We start from the raw sequence: 24,287 nt of genomic DNA, 5'->3' as shown, positions 1-24,287 counted from the left end.
ATGGCCTCCACGGAACCTGGGCGTGCATGAGCCAGTGATAAAATTCAGTCCAATAAAGAGCTCTTGTTAATCTGTGACACCATATTTATCATTAAACCTGCAAAACCAGGAAAGTTAAACACTCTGGGTGGATCAAAAGAGGTGGTTCCTGAATATTTGTTATTAGTAAGGAGGTTTGAGGAAATACTGAGAAAAGCTTTTAAAACGTGACTCCCAACATCTCCTGCTTGCTTTTTTCTGGATGCTGAGTCCCTTCAGGTTCCATTCCTTAAAAATTTGCCATAGTGCACTCCTGTTCCTTTTTGGAAATGCTACAACATGTAAAAGTTTTGCAGTACATTCCACTGTTTAAATAAACCTACCTAAGGAGGCAAAAGACCTGTACTCAGAAAGCTATAAGACACTGATGAAAGAAATCAAAGGTGACACAAACAAGTGGAGAGATATACCATGTTCTTGGATTGGAAGAATCAATATTGTGAAAATGACTATACTACCCAAAGCAATCTACAGATTCAATGAAATCCCTATCAGATTACCAATGGCATTTTTCATAGAATTAGAACAAAAAAGTGTACAGTTTGTATGGAAACACAAAAGACCCCGAATAGCCAAAGCAGTCTTGAGAAAGAAAAATGGAGCTGAAGAAATCAGGCTCCTTGACTTCAGACTATACTACAAAGCTACAGTAATCAAAATAATATGGTACTGGCACAAAACCAGAAATATAGATCAATGGTACAGGATGGAAAGCCCAGGGATAAATCCATGCACATATGGACACCTAATCTATGACAAAGGAGGCAAGAATATACAGTGGAGAAGAGGCAGTCTCTTCAATAAGTGGTGCTGGGAAAACTGGACAGCTACATGTAAAAGAATGAAACTAGAATGCTCCCTAACACCACACACAAAAATAAACTCAAAATGGATTAAAGACCTAAATGTAAAAGACAGGACACTATAAAACTCTTAGAGGAAAACATAGGAAGAACACTCTTTGACCTAAATCACAGCAAGATCTTTTTTGACCCACCTCCTAGAGTGATGAAACTAAAAACAAAAGTAAACAAATTGGACCTAATTAAACTTAAAAGCTTTTGCACAGCAAAGAAAACCATAAACGAGATGAAAAGACAACCCTCAGAATGGGAGAAAATATTTGCAAACAAAGCAACGGACAAGGGATTAATGTCCAAAATATACAAACAGCTCATGCAGCTCAATATCAAAAAAACAAAGAACCCAATCAAAAAATGTGCAGATGACCTAAATAGACATTTCTCCAAAAAACACATACAGATGACCAAGAGGCACATGAAAAGATGCTCAACTTCACTAATTATTAGCGAAATGCAAATCAAAACTACAGTGAGGTATCACCTCACACTGGTCAGAATGGCCATCATCAAAAAATGTACAAACAATAAATGCTGGAGTGGGTGTGGAGAAAAGGGAACCCTCTTTCACTGCTGGTGGGAATGTAAATTGATACAGCCACTGTGGAGAATAGTATGGAGGTTCCTTAAAAAACTAAAAATAGGGCTTCCCTGGTGGCGCAGTGGTTGAGAATCTGCCTGCTAATGCAGGGGACACGGGTTCGAGCCTTGGTCTGGGAAGATCCCACATGCCGCGGAGCAGCTGGGCCCGTGAGCCACAATTGCTGAGCCTGCGCGTCTGGAGCCTGTGCCCCGCGACGGGAGGGGCCGCGGTAGAGAAGGGCCCGCGCACCGCGATGAAGAGCGGTCCCCGCACCGCGATGAAGAGTGGCCCCCGCTTGCCGCAACTGGAGAAAGCCCTCGCACGAACCGAAGACCCAACACAGCCAAAAATAAATAAATAAATAAATAAATAAATAAATAAATAAGAAAAAAATCCTTTAAAAAAAAAAAAAAAAAAAAACTAAAAATAGAACTACTATATGACCCAGCAGTCCCACTACTGGGCATATACCCTGAGAAAACCATAATTCAAAAAGACGCATGTACCCCAATGTTCATTACAGCACTATTTACAATAGCCAGGACATAGAAGCAACCTAAATGTCCATCAACAGACAAATCGATAAAGAAGATGTGGTACATATATACAATGGAATATTACTCAGCCATAAAAAAGAATGAAATTGGGTCATTTGCAAAGATGTGGATGGACCTAGAGTCTGTCATACAGAGTGAAGAAGGTCAGAAGGAGAAAAACAAGTATTGTATATTAACGCATATATGTGGAATCTAGAAAAATGGTACAGATGAACCAATCAGCAGTGCAGGAAAAGAGACACAGACATAGGAAATGGACGTGTGGACACAGGGGGGGAAGGGGGGGTGGGATGAATTGGGAGATTAGGTTTGACACATATACTCTACTGTGTGTAAAATAGATAGCTAGTGGGAACCTGCTGTTCATCACACGGAGCTCAGCTCAGTGCTATGTGGTGACCTAGATGGGTGGGATGGGGGTGGGAGGGGGATCCAAGAGGGAGGGGATACATGTGTACATATAGATGATTCGCTTCATTGTACAGCAGAAACTGACACAGCATTGTAAAGCAACTATACCCCAATTAAAAAAACAAAAAACAAAAGAACAGTGAGGCATTCAAGAATGATCAGAAGGGGCTTCCCTGGTGGCGCAGTGGTTAAGAATCCGCCTGCCAATGTAGGGGACACGGGTTCGATCCCTGGTCTGGGAAGATCCACATGCTGCAGAGCAACTAAGCCTGTGCGCCAGAACTACTGAGCCTGTGCTCTAGAGCCCGCGAGCCACAACTACTGAGCCCACGTGCCACAACTACTGAAACCCGCATGCCTAGAGCCTGTGCTCCACAACAAGAGGAGCCACCGCGATGAGAAACTCACGCACCTTAACAAAGAGTAGCCCCTGCTCGCCACAACTAGAGAAAGCCCACAAGCAGCAATGAAGACCCAATGCAGCCACAAATAAATTAATTAATTAAAAAAAAAGAATGATCAGAAGCAATTGAAAAGGTTATGCTTTCTTTTTTTTTTTTAATTTTATTTTTGGCTGCATACGGTATTTGTTTTTCTCTTTTTGGCTGCGTTTGGTCTTCGTTGCTGCGCTCAGGCTTTCTTTAGTTGCAGCGGGCGGGGGCCACTCTTCATTGCAGTGCATGGGCTTCTCATTGCGGTGGCCTCTCTTGTTGTGGAGCACAGGCTCCAGGCATGCAGTCTCAGTAGTTGTGGCTCGCAGGCTCCAGAGTGCAGGCTCAGCAGCCATGGTGCACGGGCTTCGTTGCTCTGTGGCATGTGGGATCTTCCCAGACCAGGGCTCGAACCCGTGTCTCCTGCATTGGCAGGTGGATTCTTAACCACTGCGCCACCAGGGAAGCCCTAGGTTATGCTTTCTGAGACAGGGTTTTGAGAACTCTTTCTTTGTCTCTCAGCTTCAGGAACTCAATCCTTCCAATTCTTGCAGTTATTTACATAGAGAATCTCGAAGTCTAGGACTTTGAGTGAGTACTGAGAATTCCTGACCATACAGCACACCAGAGACCGTGTGGTTTAAGGTACTAGTATCTTGTGCTTCAATCTCTGCCACTCATTTGTTGAGGTATTCATTCATTCATTCAAATGTCTGGCCGGCATTGAATTTGGCTCCATGAAGGCTTGAATCTGGAGGTGGAAAAGTAGCAGGCATGTTTCAGAAGGTGATGAATAAGTAGCATTACAAAATATATTATCTATAGGACCAGATCTATACACAATAAACATTTAATAAATGTTTAACCTTCATTAACTTTGTGCTTATCATTAAACAACATAGTAACAAAAATAGAAAAATTTTCAAAGATAATTTAATTCAAGATCCCACCATCCTAGTGCATCACCAGTTTTCATTTTACTTCATTTACTTACTTACTTGTTCAAAAAACATTTATTGAGCTCCTACTCAATTAAAAACACTGGCATATAATATTTGTAGATTCTCTATTCACCTTTGCACACATGCACTCCTGATTTCTTAGAGTTAAGTGTTTCATACAGAGGATATTTTTTCGTGCTGTTACGTGTTCTTTATATTGACATTTTAATCAATAGGTATTATTCCTTCAATATCATCATTTATTTGACCATTGTTCTCTTGTGGAATATGAAGCTTCTTTCTAAATTTTAAATGTTATAAAAAGTGCAGTAATAAGCCTCTGAGCACAGAGCTTCTGATTCCTTTCCAATAATTTACCAGGATAAATTCCCAGGAGTCTAAATACTGGATCAGAGGATATGAACATTTTTATGGATTTTGATGCATCCTGCCAAATTTCTGAATCTTGTACCAATTTACATTTGTAATTTTGTTTATGTCAGTCACGTTCCATTGCCACCTTCCTGAAGATACTGCTTGATTTCTAGATGGAGAATTGAGGAACACTTGGCCTCCTCAAGAATGCATGCATAAGCCATTTCTTATAAGGGGTATCTTCCAGATGGCTTAACCCATCTGTTATATAAATACCTTCCACTAACCAGGAAAGCTATTTTCCTCCTCCCCAGACTTTTGGTATCTCCTTACTTCCTTATTCCCTAAGACAATTCCTATACCAAAATACTCACTCACAGTATTACAGAACATTAGAAATGGAAAAGACCTCAAATATCTCCCCCCTCCTCACTTTAGAGTTAAGGAACCCGAGAACCAGGAAGATTGCAAATTACTTCACATCACAGTGTTGGTGGGGAGATCTAGGACGAGATTCTCTGCATGAAGCTGTTTGGTACTGCAGCTAGGAAATGTCAAGGGAGGTGGCCCATTTACTAATATTGGAAAGAAGAAGAATCAGCATGGCCTTTGGGCAGGTATGACCTGCACATTAGTGAAGTGTTCCAAATTTTACTGCCTCCCTAATGTGCCCGTGGCTTTTCATGTGTACTCTGTTATTGCAGGCGTTGGCATTGCCTGTTCAGCCCAGGGACCCTCAGCAGTACATGGTGCACTTGGGAAGTAAAATGAAGGTTACCATTTCAGAAAGGAAATCAGGAAGCATTAAAATACAAAGGATGCGCTCTCCCAGAGCCTTAAGACTAACCTCTTTAGTTGACAGCAGACTAGGTGCAGTGTGACTGACCGTCTCATTCTCTGAGCTTTGGACTAGCTATTCATTCCCTCACTAGCATTTTTTAAAACAGAGAACTTCAAGTTCCTCCAACACATAATATTGTTTTATGTCTTTGTGCCTTTGTTCCTGTTGTTCTCATAGTCTGAAACCAGCTTAGCCCCCATGTGACTGGCTAATTTCAACCTTTCCTTTGCGACTGTTTTAACTCAGACGAAGCCTCTTACAGGAAGGCCGCCATGATGCCTCTAGGCCGCCATGACCATCCAGTCTCTCAGTTCATAAAGGGCCTATGGATTCTTTTATCACACTTGGTTGAGAGTATTTATGTGTCTCCCTCACAAGACTAAGCTCATCAAGATCAGAATCTGTGACTTTTCATACTCCCCAATGCTTAAATACCTTCCACTAAGTACAGAATAGACATTCAGTAAATGCTTATTGAACTGAAATATCTGAAATGTATGAATGAGGATTTGTAAAAATCTTAAAATCCAGTGAAGATGGTCTGGGTCTAGCATCAGCAAAATGTGACTAGAATGTAATTCTTTCTTAGAATGCTTAAATCTGATCAATTTTGTTGTGTTATTGAGTAGGAAACATGTGTTAATGGGAAAGGGGTAGTCTGTTTGGACTCTGTACAAGAGAATCCCTCCAACAATAATTTCTCAAAAATGTAAATTATTATTATCATCACCATCATCTCCTCTGGAATCTTATTCTAGTACCACCCTCTCTTAAATTTCCAATCTCTCCTCCTCTACTATTCCTTTTCTGCTTGCCTTATAAATTCGCTCAAATCTTTCACATGCTTAAAAATATTTCTTCAAACCTTGTGATCCCTTGTGTTATCTTTCTTCACCTACTTTTCTCCCATCATTTCCTCAGTCTCCTGCAATCTTGTTTCTACTCCTTCCTCTACAATGAAATTGCACTGACTAAGTAGAGTTACTAGTGACCGCTAAAATGAACGTTCAGTTGATACTCTTCCTATCGACTTTTCCATAATGTTGGACACTGCTGATCCTTCCCGTCTTCCTGTTACCCTCAGATTCCTTGACATCATGCCATCATGATTCTCTACCCCTGGGACTACTCTCACTCAGACACTGTGTCATTACCCCATGTTGTTCTCTTGAATGCTGGTGTTCCCCAAGTTCTGTCTTTCTCAGTTTTACATTCTCACTTACACCAATGGATTTCATCCCTTACAACCCATCATAATCACCTGTGGCTCTTTCAGAAAAATAAGAATACCTGAGAAAAAGGAACATTTGTGAACTGTAGGTGGGAATGTAAATTGGTATAGCCACTATGGAAAACGGTATGGAGGTTCCTCAAAAAATTAAAAACAGGACTGCCATATGATCCAGCATTTCTACTTCTGGGTATATATTCAAAGGGAATGAAAAATCTTCTCAAAGAAATATCTGAACTCCCATGATCATTGAAGCATTATTCGCAATAGGCAAGCTATGGAAACAACCTAAGTGTTTGTCAATAGATGAATGGATAAAGAAGATGTGAGATATCTATATCGATATTGATATCGATATAGATAGATAGATGATAGATAGATAGATTCACAGAATATTATTCAGCCATGAGAAGGAAGGAAATCCTGCCCTTTGTGACAACATGGAAGAACCTGAAAGCATTACGCTAAGTGAAAGAAGTCAGACAGAGAAAGACAAATACTGTATGATATCACTTATATGTGGAATCTAAAAGAGCCGAACTCATAGAAATAGAGGTTAGAACGGTGGTTTCCAGGGGCTGGGGGTGGAGGAACTGGGGAGGTATTGACCAAAGGGTACAAACTTCCAGTTATAAGACAAATAAGTTCTGGGGATCTAATATATAGCATAGTGATTATAGTTAACACTACTGTATTATATACTTGAAAGCTGCTAAGAGAGTAGATCTTAAATGTTCTCACCACAAAAAAGAAATGGTAATTACGTGATACGATGGTGATGAAGGTGTTAGCTAACAGTATGGTGGTAACCATTGTTCAATATATAAGTGTAACAAGTGAACAAGTTGTTCACCTTAAACTTACACAATGTTATAGGTCAATTACATCTCAACAAAGCTGGAGGGAGAAAGCAGGAGTATTTCAGGGAAAATGAACAGACTGAACAAAACAGAGAAGCAGAAAATAGGAAATACAGAGAATGTGGGGAAAAGTAGATAAGAGCCTTCCAAAATAACTGTACGTTTGATCATAACAGAAAATCAAGCTGAAAAAGCAGTGTGGGATCAGGCAGGAACCGATGTACGTGTGCTAAGTGCCCCCACTGTTAATCCTTGTAGCTCTTGCCTAGATTAGTAGTATGACTGAAAAGTTGCCTTTCCTCAATTTTCACCCTCTTCTAGACTCCACATCACCACTAATTATAAAGTGAACCTAAATTGGACAATTTAACAATTTAATTTCAAAAAAATAAGGATTTTACACTCCTGATTAAATGCTCCTGAGAACCAGGGCTGTCTTTTGTGGGTACCTAATGTGATGTCAGACATAACTGGAGCTCAATTAATGTTTGTTGCCTGATGAATTAATGAATGAATGATGGACCAGATCTCTCTAATTTGAACCAGTAGGAGAAGACTAGTCAAAACTATGGAATGTTCTGAAAGGGTACAAAAAGTAGTATAAATTGAGTGGCTTATTTAGAAGAATTACACATGAAATATTTTATGGCACTCTTAACCAGCCTGAGAAGATTTTTTTCTTGTGTTGGTTAAATATCCTCCCTTTACTTCTCTTTTTTAAGTTTTATCCTGTTAATTTAGTTAGTATACTTCCTCCCCTCCCCCGCCTCATAGTAGAATACAAAAGCAAATCTGGCCCAGCTTGGGATGAATCATCATGAATCATGATTAGTCATTCTAAATTAAAGTATATTTATTTATGAATGTACCAGTGAATGATTGATTTGTCCCTTTGCTATCGTTAATCTCTAGCCTCTTAATTTTACCTTTCAGGAGTTATTACAGAAAGAAATAAAATTTTCATACAGTTATTTTACTGTTTTTGTTTATTTGTTTTGATCACTAAAGAGTAATTCTTTTTTTGGAGAATTTTGGGAGTTCCCTGGTGGCCCAGTGGTTAGGACTCGGCGCTTTCACTGCCATGGCCCCAGGTTCAATCCCTGGTCAGGAAACTAAGATCCCGCAAGCCATGAAGCGTGGCCCAAAAAAAAAAAAAAAAAAAAATTGTATTTTTTATCTTTTTTCCTTTCATGTGTGTTCCATTTAGACCAGGAAATTGACATTTCAGCCCAGAAGACTTAGGCCAGATGTTAGTGCACTGGCTGAAAGATGGATTTCCTGCCCCAATAGGTGACCTCTTAAAGCAAAATAGGCTTTTTCTTAATGGATAGACTGTCCAAATGACCTCATTTCTAGAACAAGGGGCCTTTGTTGTGTCTCTTTGCAATTGGAATCAACATCATCTGATTTTTGAGAACATTCATTAGATAAAGAGGAGCTAGCACCTAGTTGTTTCATTTATAAGGCATAGGAAAAATTTACGCCTAGACAACCTACTTTTTTGCTCCTTTAAAAACATTTGTGTTCCTTGAGAGGGAAATGGTGCAGAAAATCTGGGGCCCGCTTATCCATATTAATATTTCTCTTAAATTTCAATCCCCATTCCAGCCAGCACTCACCATAGGAGCAGAGCATGTTACGTGCTTCCTAAAACAGGGAATTGTTTCACTAAGCTTGACCAAGGCACTATTTAAAGAAGTAGCCATGACCCCAATGTCCTGTCACTCAAACTTCTCTCTCTATATGTGAGAAGCTCATTGAGACATTCTCATGGTGCCACCTCTTTTGATGAGTTCTTCACCAAGTTCATTTATTTATATCTTCAATTGTATAAGGCGGCTCAGAAAAACTGAGATAACTGAGCCTTTGTGTGTGTGCGCGCACATGCGCGTGTGCCTCTGTGTGTCACAGGAAATGCAATTTGAAAGAAAGTACCCAGAAGAGGAAAATGGCCTTGAATGACTAAGGGGAGACTGAAAAACTTACTATACATGGAAAGGAAGGGAGTTAGATTGCGTAAGAAGGAAGATATGTTTCTGAGATTCTAAAAGGATAGAACTTTATAGCTAAAGGGAAAGTTAGGAGATTTCTTTTCTCTTTCTCTCTCTCTCCCTGCCTTTCTCCCTCCCTTCCTTCCTTCCTTTCTTTATTCCTTTAGAAACAAGAATGGGAGTGTCTCTTTTCAATAGCCAACAGGTACATTTTAGGAGTTTAAAAATCTTGCTCCTTGTGACCCAGAATATTGGCTCCCCCATGAAAGACACAGAAGAGAGTAAAGCAAGGCTGTATACAGAGTTACCATCAGGCTGGGCAGTGCATCTAAGACTCGTGGTTCTTCCTCAAGTAATTGATATAGTAAATATGTGACTCTTTAAAAAAATGAGTAGTGAAAAGGATATCACACTTTCCTTTGCTTTAATGAGTCAACACATATTTTTTCCAGAATGTTATACTCAGCTCAATGCCTCCCTCCTTTTTCAATAGTCATATGCAAATGTCATTAATTATAAATTATTTTTTCTCGTTGTTCAACCAAAGTATTCTGGATAATACTTCAATTCTGGGTAAGATTTGTAATAGTTTTCTATGGTTTCTGGGATTCATTTTGTGAGTGAGAATCTTTTGTTCTATGTATATAACATTGCACTTCAAAGAAGCAGAGCAATAGTGTTAACTGGAGCTTTTACATTTAATAGGAAAAAAAATATTTTTCACAAGTATGTTTAAGCAATAGAGACAGCCAAGTAGGCATTCTCATTGGATAAAGTTTATAAAACAGACAAGATTGATGAAGCAGTTTGGTTGGTGGATGATACTTCCCAGCTGTGCTTTTTAGACTGTCCTTACATAATTTGGAAATATTTAACGTAATCTTTCGTCTCTTATTAACACATTCCTTTTTTTTTCTTTTCTTACACTCTCCTAAGCTAAAAAGATAAATAGCAGGCAGTATGATTCTTAAGACCATTCCCTCTCCATGCTTCCTTTTTTTCTCCTTTTCAGTGTCAGGTAGCTCTCAGAGAATCTCACAGCTCTCCACAGGAGACACTGCTCCTATGTTAATTCAGAAGTTATTTCATGGTGAGTTGAAGTCTTTGGGTCCTTTGCCTTAAACATTGTGAATTCAATGTTGGTACCCCACTCAGAGTCTTTTGCTTCTTGTCTATAATGTGTATTACTGAATAGTTCAGAATCCTTGTATTTCAGAATTACAAATGGCTTTAGAAATTACCTAGTCTGACCCAACTATGCAAAATGAAATATCGGTCATGTCGTTTTATGCCTGATGGAATAATTCCCAGGCAGAACCTTGGTGTTTACATAGCATCAGCACAGAGGAAAACCTAACTGGCTAGGCTAGTAACCTTGCTTATCAGACTGGAAGAAGAGATTTCAGAGAAAAGTATTTATAGCCCTGAATCATCATTTTGTTTATTTACCTTCTCTCCCTAGCCTGTTTGGGCTGTCTTCACTTGGTTTTAATTTTTCTTTAGTTTGCTCTTAGCTCTTTTCTCAGTCTCTCTTACTAAATCCTCCATGATGAAGAGGCTTTTAAACAGGTAATGCTTTAGCATGGGTTTGGCTCACTTTTAAGGCAGTTGTGGAAAAAATGTGTTTGGGATTGTCAAGGGGGAAAATGTTTTGGCATTTCAGTCTTTCCTTGAAGTTAGTCCCCACCCCCCTCCCCCCGAGGCATTATGGAATGCCCCACGTTAGAGTGCCAGAGAGGACTGCTGACCGTAGGCAAAAATTAAATGAGTTTATCTGTTTTCATTGCTCAATTTCAGAATGCAGTATGGTAAAAAAAAAAAAATTTGGACTATTTATAATCTTTTGGATTTAATCTCTGCTTTTTTCCACATCTTTATTGGAGTATAATTGCTTTACAATGTTGTGTTAGTTTCTGCTGTACAACAAAGTGAATCAGTTATACGTATGCATATATCCCCATATCTCCTCCCTCTTGCTTCTCCCTCCCACCCTCCCTATCCCACCCCTCTAGGTGGTCACAAAGCACCGAGCTGATCTCCCTGTGCTATGCTATCTATTTTACATTTGGTAGTGTATATATGTCCATGCTACTCTCTCACTTCGTCCCAGCTTACCCTTCCCCCACTGTGTCCTCAAGTCTGTTCTCTATTAATCTCTGCTTAATCTCACATTTTTTTCTGTAGAAAATGTGTTGTCTTTAAAAAATAACAAGTGTTTGAATGAAGCTGTGTTTCTAAAATATGTACTATTCTTATGGATAATACACTTTATTGCAATAAATACATTTAATATTTTATTGTCTGCCCTTAGAAGCCAAATGTCTCTGAACATCTGATTTGGGGATCTCCATTCACAAATCTCATGATGGTTTCTTTTACCAGTTAATTTAAAAAAGCAATCCGCTGGTTTAGTTTTTCAACATATTATATTTTACAACTTCACCTTCCCTTGGCAATGTGTTCCTTTTCCTTATTCTGACATTCCCATAGTTTCAAGCAGCTCTCAAATTTGAGCAGATTTCACAATTGCCTGGGGAGCTTGTTAAAATACAGGTCACTGGTCCCATCCTCAGAGTGTCTGACTCTGCAGGCTTGGAGGCTGGGGCCGGAAATTTGCATTTCCAACAAATTCCAACAAATTAGGTAATGCTAATGCTTCTGTTCTTGAGTCCACACTTTGAGAAGCACTGATCTAGACAAAATATTGTAAAAGATGGAGCTAGTATGGACTAAGGTGGTGCGTGGTAGTGGAGACGGAGAGAAGTGGATGAACTTGACACATATTTAGGAAGTAGGATCCACGGGGCTTGTCCATGGTTAGATGGGAGTGATGGTGAGGTGTGGGAAGGATTCAAGCATGTCTCTGAGGTTGGTAGCTTGAACCAATGGATGGATGTAACAGAGTACTGAAATGGGAAGTGAGCTGGGGTGGGAGGGTTGGATCGTAGTGAGAAGTCATAAATTCTATTTAAAGTTTAAATAAAATATTTTTATACATCAAACACAGTGCCTGACATAGAGCTGATTTTTGATAAATAACATTGATATTACTGTTATTAATACCTTTCCTTTCAAACTGAATAGCCCTTATGACTCCCCCTTGCCAGAGGTAACCTCCCAGCCCTTCCACTCAGCAGCCACGTTCCAGGGCTAGGAATTAACTCCTTTATGTGACCCAAGAGACAGGTATGAACAGGGAAATTTTATAGTTATCACTTTGTGGTATGAGTGAATAGGGGGCGGGAAAAGGGGGAAAAGGTTCTAATACATAGAGAATTGCTGCCTGCATTTTCACACACAACCTCATAGCAACTGTATTAAGGAGATGAACTATCCCACTTTACAGATGAGATAAATAACTTGCCCAATGTCTTATAGAAACCTGAGTGAAAATTCAAACTGGGCTCTGTCCTGAACCCATTATATTTGTGTTACTGCCAAACTCTACCTTTACTGCCAGGCAATAGATTTTTTTACTTTTCTTATGTCAAAATGATGTCCTAAGTAGACTGCAGGCAACACCCTGCAGCTTCTAGACTAGTGGCTTTTAAACTTGTAATCCTGCCACATAGTAAGAAACAATTTTTTACAACGCAATCCAGTATTTGTATTTATATGTATATGTGTGTATGTATGTACTTACGTGTTACACGTATATATGTGCAGCTGTATGACTGACACTAATTTTCCAAGAAGTAACACTTATTGAGATAGGTGCATTTCCAATATTTACTTTCATTGACTGCATTCTGATAGTTCATTGCCATAAATGTTTATCAGAACCCACAGAATTGATTTCAGTCAACTTTTGGGTCTCTGCTAGGTGTCTAGAAAATTCTCTTCTAGATCCCTTTCTGTCCTTGGAATTCACTTACCAACATCATAACAATTCCACAGAGCTGGATGAGGGAGAGGCCTGATGGAAAGAGAAAAGGAGAAAGCAGGATTCCTATGTGTATACTTTCCCTATACATGTCTTTAATAGCACATCTACCCTTGCCCACCTTACAGAGCTTTGTGGGAATCAAATAAATTACAGCATAGATGAAAGAACTTTTAAAAGTAATCAAGTCATCTGACTTTGATTCTGCTCAATATAGTTGTGTCCACTTGGAGTGATCATTCAAGTTCTCTGGAGCCCATTTCGTCATCCTGAAAATGAGGGATTTGATCCAGATCACCTTCAAGGCCCTGTCCTGCCCTCATGGGATATAATTGTATTACAAAAAGCTCTTTGTAAACAGTACCCTGTGGGACTCTGAAATAGTTTGATGATGATTGTGATGTTGCTAATTATTCTTTATATTTTGTTAAAAAGCCCCTGAAGGAATTTTTGGAAGATTGACGTTAACCAAAGGAGAACACACTCAATTTGGGAGAAGTAATCAGACGCATTTTGAGTAGAAGCATCATGAAGCTGATAAGCGAAAAGGTTCAGCTTCATCTTTCAGATGGTCAAAAAAATTATTACATACTACAAGTAGAAAAATGCTCCAAATTTCATATTTATGTACAGATAGCAAAATTGTAGGTACCAACATTCCCCCTCAAATGTATTACTTATTTTCTTATCCATTTATTAGGGAATGCCATGACAAGGAGCTTAAATATCTAGGGTAGCTTGATTCTGTAAGTACCAAAATGCTGGCTAAGATTTAGTTATATTGATATGTGTGTTTGTATTGTTGCAAAATGGTACCTATCTTTAGATGACTCTGAAATATAATATCACCTCTGAGGAGGTACATGGCAATTCGTGTGGCCTTGCCTCCTCTAGGATGGGAAAACTGCAGCACAGGAAAGTTAAATGCTTTGCCCTCAGGTGATCTGATGAGTCTAGAAGAAAGACTCACGATTGGTGCTGGAGAGTCCTGCCCCGACCATCCTGCTTATTTGGCTTCATGCTCAGTCACTTGCCAGAAGATGTTGGTGCAGAAAACTAGCCGCCCCCGGTAGAAGCAGCACTGTCCTTTGTATTTTCTTTTTCCTTTTTTTTTTTAATATTTATTTATTTATTTAGGTTGTGCTGGGTCTTAATTGTGGCGGCATGCAGACCTCTTTGTTGCAGCATGCATGCGGGATCTAGTTCCCCCACCAGGGATCGAACCCCGGCCCCTTGCACTGGGAGCACAGAGTCTTACCCACTGGACCACCTGGGAAGTCCCTCCTTTGTATTTTCTTGAATTGAGTAAGGTACCACATGGCTAATACATTGAAATTCTTAAATATACATAAAATCAACTCAATGGTTATTTTACCTTTTCCTATCATTCACTTATTTTCATGTCTTTATAGATGTAATAATAATAGTAATAATAATAAAGCCCACCAATGCTTTAATGAATTTATTTGGATTCCCAGCATCTTAGAACACGCGCCTGACCTAACTCCAGCATCAGTCCAGGGAAAAGCACCAGGCCTGGTCATACTGACTCTGCACCCAGCACTCCACGTCAACACAATGCCTCCTCACTATCAAGGGGAAACTTTTGCTTTCTTTTTCTTTGTCATCGGGGATTATGCGTATAAATTTAATTACCTTTGGAAAAGTTTTTTTTTTTTCAATTTTGAACTTTCCTCTAAGGGCTATTCATCCTTTGGATCCCGTAATTAATGCTTTAGGAGGGGAATTTCGAGGGACGTGATCTTGTACCCCTCCTTTCATGTGGGCTCAGAAGGAAAAAACAACAACAACAGCCAGAGCCCTCTAAAACAAGCAAGGGCTCTCTCCCTGGGGCACCTCACCTGGGTTTTTGTACCACTCAGTCCTTTAACAGGGGCAATTCATTGTAGTTTCTGAACTGTTTCACAAAGTGATCAATCACCAGATCCGATGTGACGTGGACTGTCATCTCCCAGGGAGAATTCTGAGTGGTTTTTAAAGAAACAATCACAAAAGGAGAAATGCCTCTACAGGGCTATTTCCCTCATAAAATAAATCCGTCATGGATCTTGTCCTTAGAAAAACACACACGGGGCCCCAGGTGTGTTGGCTTAATGGCTACAACCATAACATTTCCTTTTGAAAAAGGCCCTTCCCTATGCCCTTACTGTAAAGGAACCATTAAAACTCAAAGCGCATTCCCCCTAAATAGCTGCCACCCCTAGCAATGCATGGCATTGTGGGCGCCCAGGAACCAAAATGTCCCCCCTTGTAATAAACAAGATACAAACAATGGCTCGTGCCCAAGCTTTCACACTTGTTTTTCCAAGTCTCGGCTGCCAGAGGCAGAGCTGTAATTCCTGAGGTCGCTTGACTTCAGGAGGGGCGAGGTGTGCGGGGTAACTACACTACTTGGGAACTCCTTCGGCAGGAGCAGCTTAAAGATTAACTTTCTCGAGTTTCTGTGACCAAAACTGTTTCAGTGAATAGCGTGATTGGAAACTTGTGCAGGCGGGAGACAGCAGCGCGGCCGCTCTTTCAACAGGCGATTTGTTCTCCTGTCTGTGGCTCATTTCCATGCAAAGAGCCTGACATCAGAGCACCTTTTGTTGCTAAACGCTTTCTTTAGCATCAAGGGGAGAGAGTCATGTGGAGCTGGAAGAGCTCATTTTGAAGAGAGGGGGCCCGGGAAGTACCCTCCAAGTTCCAGAGGCGCCGCGGTCACCGCGCGGGGCCCTGCCCAGACTTGCTGGAAGAAATGGGTCTCGTGCCTAGTTAGTCGGTCCCCGTCACAGGAAGAGACGCCTTTGCACGGGTTGCATTGCTTCTGGGCTGCCAGAATTCCCCGCCGTAAAACTCGGTGGTGCGAACTTTGCCTCCTGCTACCGGGTTGCCGAGCCGAGCCGAGCCGAGCCGAGCCGAGCCGAGCCGGGCTGGGAAAGTTTCTGGACCTGTCAGCCGCGCGGCCCGTCGCCACCGAGAGCCGAGGTGCGGGCGCCTGCCGGGGGCCCCCGCCGGGTCGGAGGCCGGGGCCGTGGGGGATGCGGCGCGGAGGCGCGGCTCGGTGGTGACGCGGCGGGCGGGGACCGGCGCCGGGGACCGGGCGCGCACGGCTGCGGGGCCAGGGCGCCCCGGGGACCCGGCCATGGAGGAGGACGCGGGAGCCGCCGGCGCGGCGCCCGAGCCCGAAGCCGAGCCCGCGCCGGAGCCTGAGGCGGGCGCTGGTCTGTCCGAGGCGTTCTCCCGGCTCTGGACCGACGTGATGGGCATCCTGGTGAGTTACCTGGAGAAGCGGAGGCGCGGGGAGGGCGGGTCGCGGGACCCGGGAGCAGGCAGCACCCCCGGCGCCCCGGCGCTCCCTTCGCGCTCGCAGACTCGACAAGCCCACCCCTCGGGGTCGTCCTTCTTCGGCTCTAGCTCTTAGGGGGTTAAATACACACGGTTTAGGATTTCAAACCCTAATTAAAAAGATAACCAGCCGCAGATCACATCAAAGATATATTTTTTAAACAATCGGGTATGATATTCCACAGTTTAATCTGGGACACCTGCTGAGAAGTTGGTGTGGAAACGACAGAGTCCTTCAAAGAATAGATGTAAATAAATACTGTTTGGCTGATGTGCTTCCACAGTCGGATTTGGGAAGAGGCTGATGTTACTGATGTTTATCTCTTCACCATGTGTTGTCTGACCAGGAGAGGAAAACAATTATCTCCTTACTCAGAACCACAGAAAGTTTACTTTGTTTGCAGTTTTTCAACTTGTAGAATTACAGGATATTTGTTGTTATGCGTTTGGGACTAAAAACAATAAGACTTATTTTTCTAAATCTGTATTGTCATGCATTTTGAAATGTCCAGTAACTAAACCCGCCCATGGGTTTGGCATAATTTCTGAAAAATAGTTTTTAGGCATGGAGGATGAAGGTTTAACTTGTTCAGGGTTCAGCGCCTTGAGGAATGAGTAGATTTGCTTTGGTGGAGCTATAGGTAGGCAGGTAGACTGGAATCAGATGGGTGGGGTTCTTGCAGTCAGACATCTTACTCCACACATGAAAAAGTCAATTTCAATGGAAAGATTCGGAATTGGGAGTTGTGTAGATCATTGGAAGAGGCTCTAGTTTTACTTGGAGTTTTTTTTTTTTTTTATTGGAGGAGGTGTAGTTTATAGAAAACTCTTCTTTGGTAATGATGAAACCATTTTTAGCACCGTAATTAAGCTCTTGGACTTTGGAGTGAGTTAGCCTGGATTCAAATCCCAGCCCTCCCATTGACTGACTGCATGATCTTGGCCAAGGTGCCCAACTCCACTGACCTTCTATTTCATCACCTGAAAAGGGAAGCAAAGATTGGCTTCTTAGGTTTTCTGAGATTTAGCTAAGCTGATGTATAGCTAGTGCTCCATACTGATACATAGTAGGTGCTTAATAAATAATAGCTCTCTTTCTACTGTTTTTTCTTGCAAATGATCTTGTGTCTCAACTTTCCAGACATCCTAAAGTCCCAGTTATTCCATTTTCAGGTGTCCTTTGGTATTTATGATTATTTCTGTATAGAGAGCCAGGGAAGGTTGGTCAAAGATTTCTATCTGCTCGTCTCACTCTCCGATATTTTATTTTAATTAATTTATTTTTTGAAAGCAGATTTATTCAGGGAGATGCACACTCGATAGAGTGTGGGCCATCTCAGAAGGACTCTCCAATGTTCAAAAAATACATATTTAAAAAAATTTTAAGTTAACGCTTTTTGCATTTTCTGAACATTACTTATGAATATGGGCCTTCAGTGAAATTCCAGAAAACCCGATGAACATATATAAAAGTTGTGGTGATTGATAGATTGTTTTTTAAGTTTATCAAGCAGGAAGCTTATCTTGTTATTTCTTGCTCAGGTCTCACTCTGTAAACTTTCAGGCACTGAGAAAATGGGCTTGATGACATCACATTGCATCCCTTACTAGGGTATGGGCTGGGGAGGGAAGGGTTAGAGATGCTCACTTGAACTGAAGTGTGGGCTCAGGGTCGTTTGGGGGCCGGGGTGGCATGGACCACTTTCTGAAGATTTGCTTTCCCTTCCCTGGCAGATTCCAGCGCTGTTGGGTCAGTTGTAGCAGAGTGTTCTTTGGCTGAGTTAGAAGATGGGGTGGGGCTCAAGAAGCCCAAACCTGTTATTCAAAAGGCAGATGCAGGAGAAAAGAAAATATGTGCTTCTTACAGAGCTAATAGTTCGGTGTGAGGCTGAAAGACGGTAAAGACTGTCCCAAACAGGTAGTGTTCACCCGTGTTTTCCCATCTTTTATAAGGTCTTATTTTGCTTTAAGTCTTGGGCATCAAGATTGTTAGTTAGTGAAAAAGCAGACAAAGAAGACATAGATTACCTGCTGTCCTTTGTACGTGCCTGTAAGAAGTCACCAGGGGAAAAGGATCTTTATTCTGCTTTTAGAAAGCTGCCATCCAAGTGTTTATAAGAAACTATATCTTCGGAAGAATGTATCAAGACACGAAACTGACAGCTGACTTTCTCTGTTCCTAAGGAGATAAAAGACACCATTTCCTTCATTTTGTATTTAAAATACAGCATTTTGCAATCATCTATCAGCCTAGACAGGTTGAAGTGACTAGATCCCTGGCACATATACATTGTTAGTGGCAATGTCAGGCTGCACCCCAGTTCTCTGACCTCCACCAGTCAGGAGCTTGATGCCGTGATGCCCCGTAGTTAACCATCCCAGATCAACTTGGTAGAAGTGTAATGACATCCAGTCATTTTAGGCAAATGCTATTTGGAAGATTAGGAGAGTAGAGGTAGTAGGGGAATTATACATCCAGACATCACACTTAGCAGATTTCAGGCACAGTTGCTGCTTTATTTTTTAGACTCTTCTTAGTGTAAAAATGTAAACTTCAAAGCTTATTAGGTTAAAACTTTTTCTAAATGAGTGAGCACAGCCCCTCTTTCCCGAAGGTGCAGTACAGCAAGAAGCCCTCGGCACCCCGTCCCCCTTGGATTTTGTTGGTTCTAACCCGGGGAGGGGGGAGAGTGTTGCCCCAGAGGCATTGATCTCCGTAAGTACAGGATGGTTGTTTGAATTCATTGGGACACATTTTACATTTAAATTAATTCAGTCCTGCCCAGTTCAGCACCAATCAGTTGCTCTTATATAATTGCTAACAAAACGCTCATTTAGAGAAGTAATAGTATAACTTATGGCATGAAAATGTTTGAGTGTGTTGGAATGAATAAAATGCTAACAAGTGAATATGTAAATAGAGAGTTAAGAGAAAATGAGTTTACAAAACCACTGTCAATGTGAGGGCCTGGAGGGCATGGTCTGTATTTCACTCATTCTTCTACCTGCAGGGCTTGGGACTTACTGGGTGCTGAGAATATGCTTTTATTGAGTGAAAAAGGAAAAAAGTATGTACTCTCAAATGCAGGAGCCGCTTCAAAATACAGTTCTGTAAAGACTCATGCCCCGCCTATAATGGGGCGCATTTATGAAGACTTTAATAAATTCTGCTTATGCCAAAGCTACCACTTGGACAGTTGCGTCATGCATACTTAAATCCTGGCACTTCCACTGAAAATGTAATGGCAAATTGCGAAATGTTTGTAAACCCTGAGCAATTAAACCGTGGCCTTCTTGCGAAATACGCTATTCTGTTCTCTAACTCGGCAACGTGTGGTCTGCCTGGGTTTTCAAAGCCTGTCACCTTTCACGATGACATGCTTAGACTTTTGTTGAGAAGTGCAGAACAAGTTAGAATCCTATGGGATTCTACTCTTTTATCTTTACTCCCTGGTTGCAGACAAAGCATTCCTTTTTCTTTTTTGGGGTGGGGGAGAGTAGGTTTTTTTTAAGAGTAGGAATTGCTGAGGTTATCAGATGAGGTAGACCATGTTTTCAGCACCAAGTATCCATTTGGTAACTTGTGATGGTTCATAAATTTTTCCTCCAGAACTCGAGGACTTCTTAAACGCAGAATCAGGCCTTTAAAGCTACTTGTTCTCACTGGGAAGGGAGAGGAAGGGAGTTAGTGAGTGACTATTGTTTGCAGGATCCTGCAAGATGCACCTCCCCCAAACCTTACATTTCCCTGCTATGTTCCTACAATTTACACCCATTTCCTAGCAATGCTTAGAAAATATCCATTGTGTAGACAAACTCTACATGGAGGACCTTCCCCTACTCTTAATTCCTATTCAGGCTACAGAAAAGAATGTAGTAGGTTTATCTGTTAAGTTTATCTTTAGGTTAAGTTATCGGCTAGGTTCATTCTGTTTAAGTTTAGGGCTAGGTTCATTCTGTCTTGCTGTTTACTGAAGTCCTCTTCCTTAAAAGACCCTCCTTTTGCTCTGTATTTTTGGGCAAAGTGTAGGGGAGGGGAGGTGTCAGTGAGATCCCTAGAGGGCTTTTAAAATGCAAACTCCTTTGTACAGACCAGTGTGTAATTTACATATTCTCTGGGTGGTGTCTTAGGTAAGCCCTTCAGCTAATGACTTAATTTTTTAGGTCTTGGAATCTGAGAGTCAGCCCCAGTTTCCAATATTCTGACTTCATCTTGATTTTTTGTCCCTGGTAGCCAGCTGAAAGCCTATGGCTTTTATATAAGTAGAGAAATTGCAGGGTGATGTAGCGGAAGACACTGACTGAAGAGACCTTGGAAGTGAGTCCTCAACTCCCTCATTTAGAGAGGAGGGACGGAAGGGCTTGAGGCAGCAGCGTAGGAACCAGAACTCGGACCTCCCGATTTCACTTCTTTGCCAAAGTTAAGTCTACGGTTCTGGCTGGGGTCCTTAATTTGCTGTCAAAAGAGGCTCTGGGACTTCCCTGGCTGTCCAGTGGTTAAGACGCCGTGCTCACAATGCAGGGGGCACGGGTTTGGCTGTCTGGCCGTTGGGGAACTAAGATACCACATGCCCTAAGGCGTAGCCAAAAAAAAAAAAAAAAAGCTAAAAAGAGGCCTCTGCACTAAAGCGACAGTTCATGCTCCCTGTCTTCCCGCATCCTGCTTTCATTTGCCGCTCTCTACCCTGTAACCCTTCCCTCTTCCACCTGGCTTGTTCTGCATCCTTGTTCACCATCGTTGACTCTCAACTTCCAATGATAGAGTGCAGCAACGTGGGGAGGGGAAGGCAGTGCTCACAGGAGCTGAGTCCTGGTGCTGTTCGGGGGCCCATCCCAAACTTACCTTAATTGGTCCTCTCACTGTGACCAGTGAGCATTATTGTCCCCATTTTACAGTGGAGAGGTAAACGTGCATGTCCTGAATCACACAGACAGTAAACAGGAGCTGGGATTTGGATCATGTGTTATTTCCTGGAAATTAACTCCTAGTTGCAGTTTTATAGTTCATTCTTTCACATCTCTATCGAGACATCTATTGACTGTCAATCTTTTTTGCTTAAGCTATTGAGCTAAGTACTAGCCGCACATGCCCCTGACTTCCAGAAAGACAGTAGTTCTGTAGGAAAAACAGCATCCACTGTCCCTCCCCTAAATACCCAGTCCTGCGGTGTAGTGTGCAGATCGCCCCAAAGAGCACAGAGTTGGGGAGGGTTGGCGGTGGTGCTGGTGCAGGAAGCCCTGTCCCAGAAATGTCTTTCAGTTTGGGCCCTGGCAGTGAGTAGGCTTTACCTGAGAGGTGTTTCCCAGTGAGGGCTAAGCAGGAAAGAAGAGAGGAAGGGCCTTCTGGGCAGAGCCAAGGGAAAGAAAGATGGGAGAGCAGAGAGCACTGAGGTGGGTGCCAGGTCCTGAGTGCTGAAGTAGCTGGAATCATTCTGTAGACTTCAGTGAGAAGCCATTGCAGAATTTTAAACTGACATGTGTCATGATCACTTTTTCGAAAAGTGACTTTTGGGGGTGATGAGTTGGTGATGAATTTGGAAGAAGACTACTTCAGTGATCCAGGCAAGAGAAGATGAGAGCTTGGATTAAATGTTTATGAAACATACCAGTTTATCTATCACCTGGCTTCTATTAGTCCCCATATTTTACTCTATAAGGAGTCAAGGATTGCTCATGGTAATTTACTTTTGATAAATTCTTTTAAACTCAAGAGTAGGCTGGGTTAATGCAAGAGATTTTTAGACATGTTGTAGTGTTGTGATTTTTTTTTTTTCATTCTAAAGAAGAAGTATCTATCTTGACACATCTATGTGTACACATATCTACTTACCTGTCTCTCTATACTGGAGTAAATGATTTGGTTCCTTAAAGAGGGGAATTATTATTTATAACAATATACACACAATGCTATAGCTAAATGATGTTTAATACCATCTTTTAAAAGCTACTTCTAGGGACTTCCCTGGTGGTGCAGTGGTTAAGAATCTGCCTTCCAATGCAGGGGACGTGGGTTTGATCCTTGGTCGAGGAACTAAGATCCCACATGCCGCGCGGGACAACTAAACCCACGCGCAGGGATGAAAGGTACCGCATGCCACAACTAAGACCCGTCGCAGACAAAAATTAAAAAAAAAAAAAAAAGCTAATTCTAGAGAACAGTGAAATAGAGGGATATATTCAGTTGGGCATATTGATCCATAAGCAAATCTGTAGCTCAGTTTTACAAAGGACATAAGAGAAAAACCTATAACTAGCAGTTTACTTAATGTATTCTTTTTAAGAGTAATTTATGCTTCAGACTTAACTATCATAATCCCACTGTGATATATGATGTGCTTACCCATGGTTTACACACATTCTTTGCTTAGGGTAGAAATAAAATTATTCTCAAAATAATGAATTTAGATGGATAGAGGCTAAGACTAAGAATTAACTGTACTATTTATTACCAGTGAGTATAGACTAAGACTAAAAGAATTAACCAAACCTTCCGACTAAGTTTGAGATAAAATGTATTTTTATGATGACCTGGATTTGTCATTTCTCAGATGGTATGCTCATTTATTTATTAATTTAATTTGGTAATGAGACCTGAAATTTGTGGGTCTGTTCCTCATTAGCTTTGCTCCTAGGCAGCTGTCTAGTGTCCCACCTTTTGTTCCATAAGATGTTTCACTGGGTAGCATTAATTCTCTATGAGTTGAGATGCCTCATAGAGATAACCAGGCTTGTATTTTTTCTTGCTTGTCAAGCCGTGTAATAGAGATGACTCCCGCATGGAGATTGGAGACCCAGGCCTTAGAGTATCTTAGAGACTTGGAAGACAAAAGCTTGATAATAAGATAGTTTTTCCTCTCTGTAATCCCTAATTTTTTCTTTTCTGAAGAGATCTCCTATTGTCTTTCACCTTTCTAAGCTGATTGGTAAAAACATGAATACGTTTGAGTTTATAATGACTGCTCTGTAGACTTTTGTTCCATGTGTCCATAGAGATACTTTGCGGCTCTCCTTGGTGTCTTTGACATAGATTTGATTCATGGTTTATTTTGTTGCTTCATCCATTGTTTGTTTGGTTTTACAGCAAGTGGTGAGTGAGGAAGGTCCAGTGTGTCTACACATCACTCTGCCTTGTTGTGGCTGTGGCTTCATTTTCTGTCCTGGCATGCAGAATTAGAAGTGGAATTACAAGGGAAAGAAAAAGAAATGCATATAATTGTAATTTTAACTAAAAGTATCATTGAAGGGCAGAATAAAAAATTTTTAGTATGTATCCTGAGCCCTAGTTACTTTAAAAATTTATCCTAGTTAATTTTGGGGACTTGAGTACTTTTGCCTAAGACTTGCTGTCAACCGATACATTTTTCACACTAGAGCTAAAAAATGTTTTTATGCTTGTTTGGGCGCTCTTAAAAATAGGGTGTTTCAATATTAAGTTATTTGTTGTAAAGAAGAAAGGAATATTCTAGTTTAAGAATAAGTATCTTTGCTATAGGCTTACATCCATTTTCAGAGGATTTTAAAGGCCGCACTAAAAGGTAAACCATTAACAATTTTACAGATGTCCTCGTTTTGGATATGCACAGGGTTAAAAAAAATTTTTTTTTTTTAACAAAACAATGAGATACCCCTACACACCTGTAACAATGGCCAAAATCTGGAACACTGACAACACCAAATACTGAAGAGGATGTGGAGCAACAGGAACTCTTGTTTATTGCTGGTGAGAATGAAAAATGGTACAGCCACTTTGGAAGACAGTTTGGCGTTTTCTTACAAAACTAAGCCATATTTTTACCATCCAGTCCAGCAATTGCACTCCTTGGTATTTGCCCGCAGAAGGTGAAAACTTATGTCCACACAAAAACCTGCACACAGCTGTTTATAGCAGCTTTATTCATAATTGCCAAAACGTGGAAGCAACCAAGAGGTCCTTCAG

At 41.1% G+C, this 24,287-nt stretch overlaps 1 protein-coding gene across 3 annotated transcripts in view; it reads left to right on the top strand.

The window, feature by feature from the left end:
• The window catches only part of SASH1 (SAM and SH3 domain containing 1), a 255,831-nt gene that overhangs the window by 48,063 nt on the left and 183,481 nt on the right, over positions 1-24,287 (top strand). The window contains exon 1 of one of the 3 annotated variants that reach the window (XM_057527623.1): positions 15,521-16,277. The exons of 1 other annotated variant lie outside the window; for it this stretch is intronic. In XM_057527623.1, coding sequence (XP_057383606.1) covers positions 16,149-16,277 — 129 coding nt within the window. In that variant the 5' untranslated portion in view covers positions 15,521-16,148. Of the gene's footprint in view, positions 1-15,520; positions 16,278-24,287 lie in introns of those variants that run through there. One more of the 3 variants, XM_057527625.1, reaches the window with a different exon arrangement.

This window comes from Balaenoptera acutorostrata, chromosome 14 (genome assembly GCF_949987535.1).
Source record: "Balaenoptera acutorostrata chromosome 14, mBalAcu1.1, whole genome shotgun sequence".
Taxonomy (NCBI): domain Eukaryota; kingdom Metazoa; phylum Chordata; class Mammalia; order Artiodactyla; family Balaenopteridae; genus Balaenoptera; species Balaenoptera acutorostrata.
Note: the sequence above shows the minus strand (reverse complement) of the source record. Positions and strands in the feature narration are given on the sequence as shown.